The sequence below is a fragment of the Histoplasma capsulatum genome, genomic scaffold (assembly GCF_000149585.1).
Source record: "Histoplasma capsulatum NAm1 scaffold_1 genomic scaffold, whole genome shotgun sequence".
In the NCBI taxonomy this organism is placed as follows: domain Eukaryota; kingdom Fungi; phylum Ascomycota; class Eurotiomycetes; order Onygenales; family Ajellomycetaceae; genus Histoplasma; species Histoplasma mississippiense.
In genome coordinates, this window is record NW_001813982.1 from 7,078,152 (window position 1) to 7,079,866 (window position 1,715).

The following is a 1,715-nucleotide window of genomic DNA, read 5'->3' on the forward strand; positions in this document are numbered from 1 at the left end:
CGGGGGTTTTTTTTTAAAGAACGCGCCCCCCCCCCCCCCTTGACTCTTGACTGGGCCAGCTGACGGCTGTTTGGGTTTGATGGAGGCCAAACAAAGGAAGGGTGTGAAAAAAAAAAAAAAAAAAAAAAAAAAAAAAAAAAAAAAAGTATGATCAAAAGATCACAGCTTAATATAGTTCGTAGGACTCGTTCGTGGCGTGGAAATAAAATACAAGGATGAGATTTCCCGTCATTGACGACATTACCGGCTCTTACGGGGGGGGGTGGGGGGGGGGTTTGTTTTTGAAATTATGTCTGTTCACCTTTCGAGTTTTGTGGTGGTGGGAAGGGGGTTTTTTCCTTTCTTTCTGCCTGGTCGATTAATTGTCTCCTATCCCCGCCCCCCCTCCCCTTTATTCTTTTATGAGAAGTTGAAGGATCGGTCAGTTGCGGATAACGTCTATTTATTTACTCCTGGCTCGACATAATTTGTTAATAATACAACGCAGACATGGAATTGGATTTTAAAAGCATCCCACGCAGAATTCCTAGCTCGGTAACTCCATTGCCGGAGAACGACAGGTGTGGCAGTCGTCGCACACACACACACACACACACACACACATACATCCCCCTCCTCTCCTAAACTCCTCGCGGCAAAAACAGCAAATTGTGATTCAAAAATATACAAGCAATCAACCTTAACTCCCGGCTGGCACCGTGGACAGCGGATATACAGCGCCAACTCGTTAAGAAACCTCGCAAGTCTCAATTTCACCGTCCCATCATTCTATCCGCCCATCTCGCCTCGTGGCAAATCGCTCTGACTCTTCCTGGCCAATTTCAATTTCAGTTTTTGCCTCTCCGCCCATTCGCGGCTAGCTATCCTGCCGCGTTCCGCCGCTTCAGTCCGTGCTCTTCTCGCCGCCTCCTCCTTCTCCCGCCTTTCGCGGTCCCGTTCAATTTCATGAATCCGGTCACGCGCAAAAATCTCCTTCCCGCGCGATCTTTGCACGAGTGGTGTGGCATCAGCCGCCTTCGGGCAGGATGTTGCAGGGGTGATTGGGGATCTGGAAGACGAAACTGATGACATCTCACTTTGCTGCTTATCGCGATCCTTGGCGGGGGATTTGTTGGGCGGGCCTGAAACCCCATTTGCAATGTCCCGATTCGCAGGTCGTGCTGGAGTACTTGCGGACGTCGTCTCTGATTTCCCTGTAGCATTTGTGTCTGGCTGCGTATGACTGGATGCGGCACTCCTTGTCATAGCAGTACCTAAGGAGCTGGTTAAGGTAGACTCACGCCTGTTATCCCTTGTCGAGTTCGATGACTTATGCCTTTTATAGTTATCAGGAGGGGCGTTTATTATGTTTAACGCTTCCTCTGCTTTAAGTGTCGTGCGACTCCCGCTTGCAATCGTTACCTTCACTGGAAAGGATGGCCTATAGTATTTTCGGGGCGTCCTCGCCTTAAACTCTCGCCGTCGCTGTAGTTCTTGTTCTTCCTGCTTCAATCACTCTTCCCGCTGCGCTTTCTGGCGCCTGGATATGGCTTCTCCTGGCAATTCAAATGTTGGGCGTGTGGGCGGCTTGGTAGATTTAGATGGTGTAAATCCAGGTTTTGATATGCTAGCAATGGCGGCGGAATTGGCCCAGGTCTTGCTTGCCCGGGACGTCAGTGATGACCTGGTATTCGAACGTAGATTAAAATGGCTGCTTTTTCGGGATATGCTGATAC

The 1,715-nt window shown here is 49.6% G+C and overlaps 1 protein-coding gene across 1 annotated transcript; it reads right to left on the reverse strand.

Moving 5' to 3' along the window:
* Nucleotides 1-768: 768 nt before the first annotated feature.
* On the reverse strand, nucleotides 769-1,071 carry HCAG_02015 (predicted protein; the record flags this gene model as incomplete). The annotated part of the gene is made up of 1 exon (XM_001544918.1): nucleotides 769-1,071. The coding sequence occupies one exon, from the start codon at nucleotides 1,069-1,071 to the stop codon at nucleotides 769-771; it is 303 nt and encodes a 100-aa protein (XP_001544968.1).
* Between the last annotated feature and the right edge of the window lie 644 nt (nucleotides 1,072-1,715).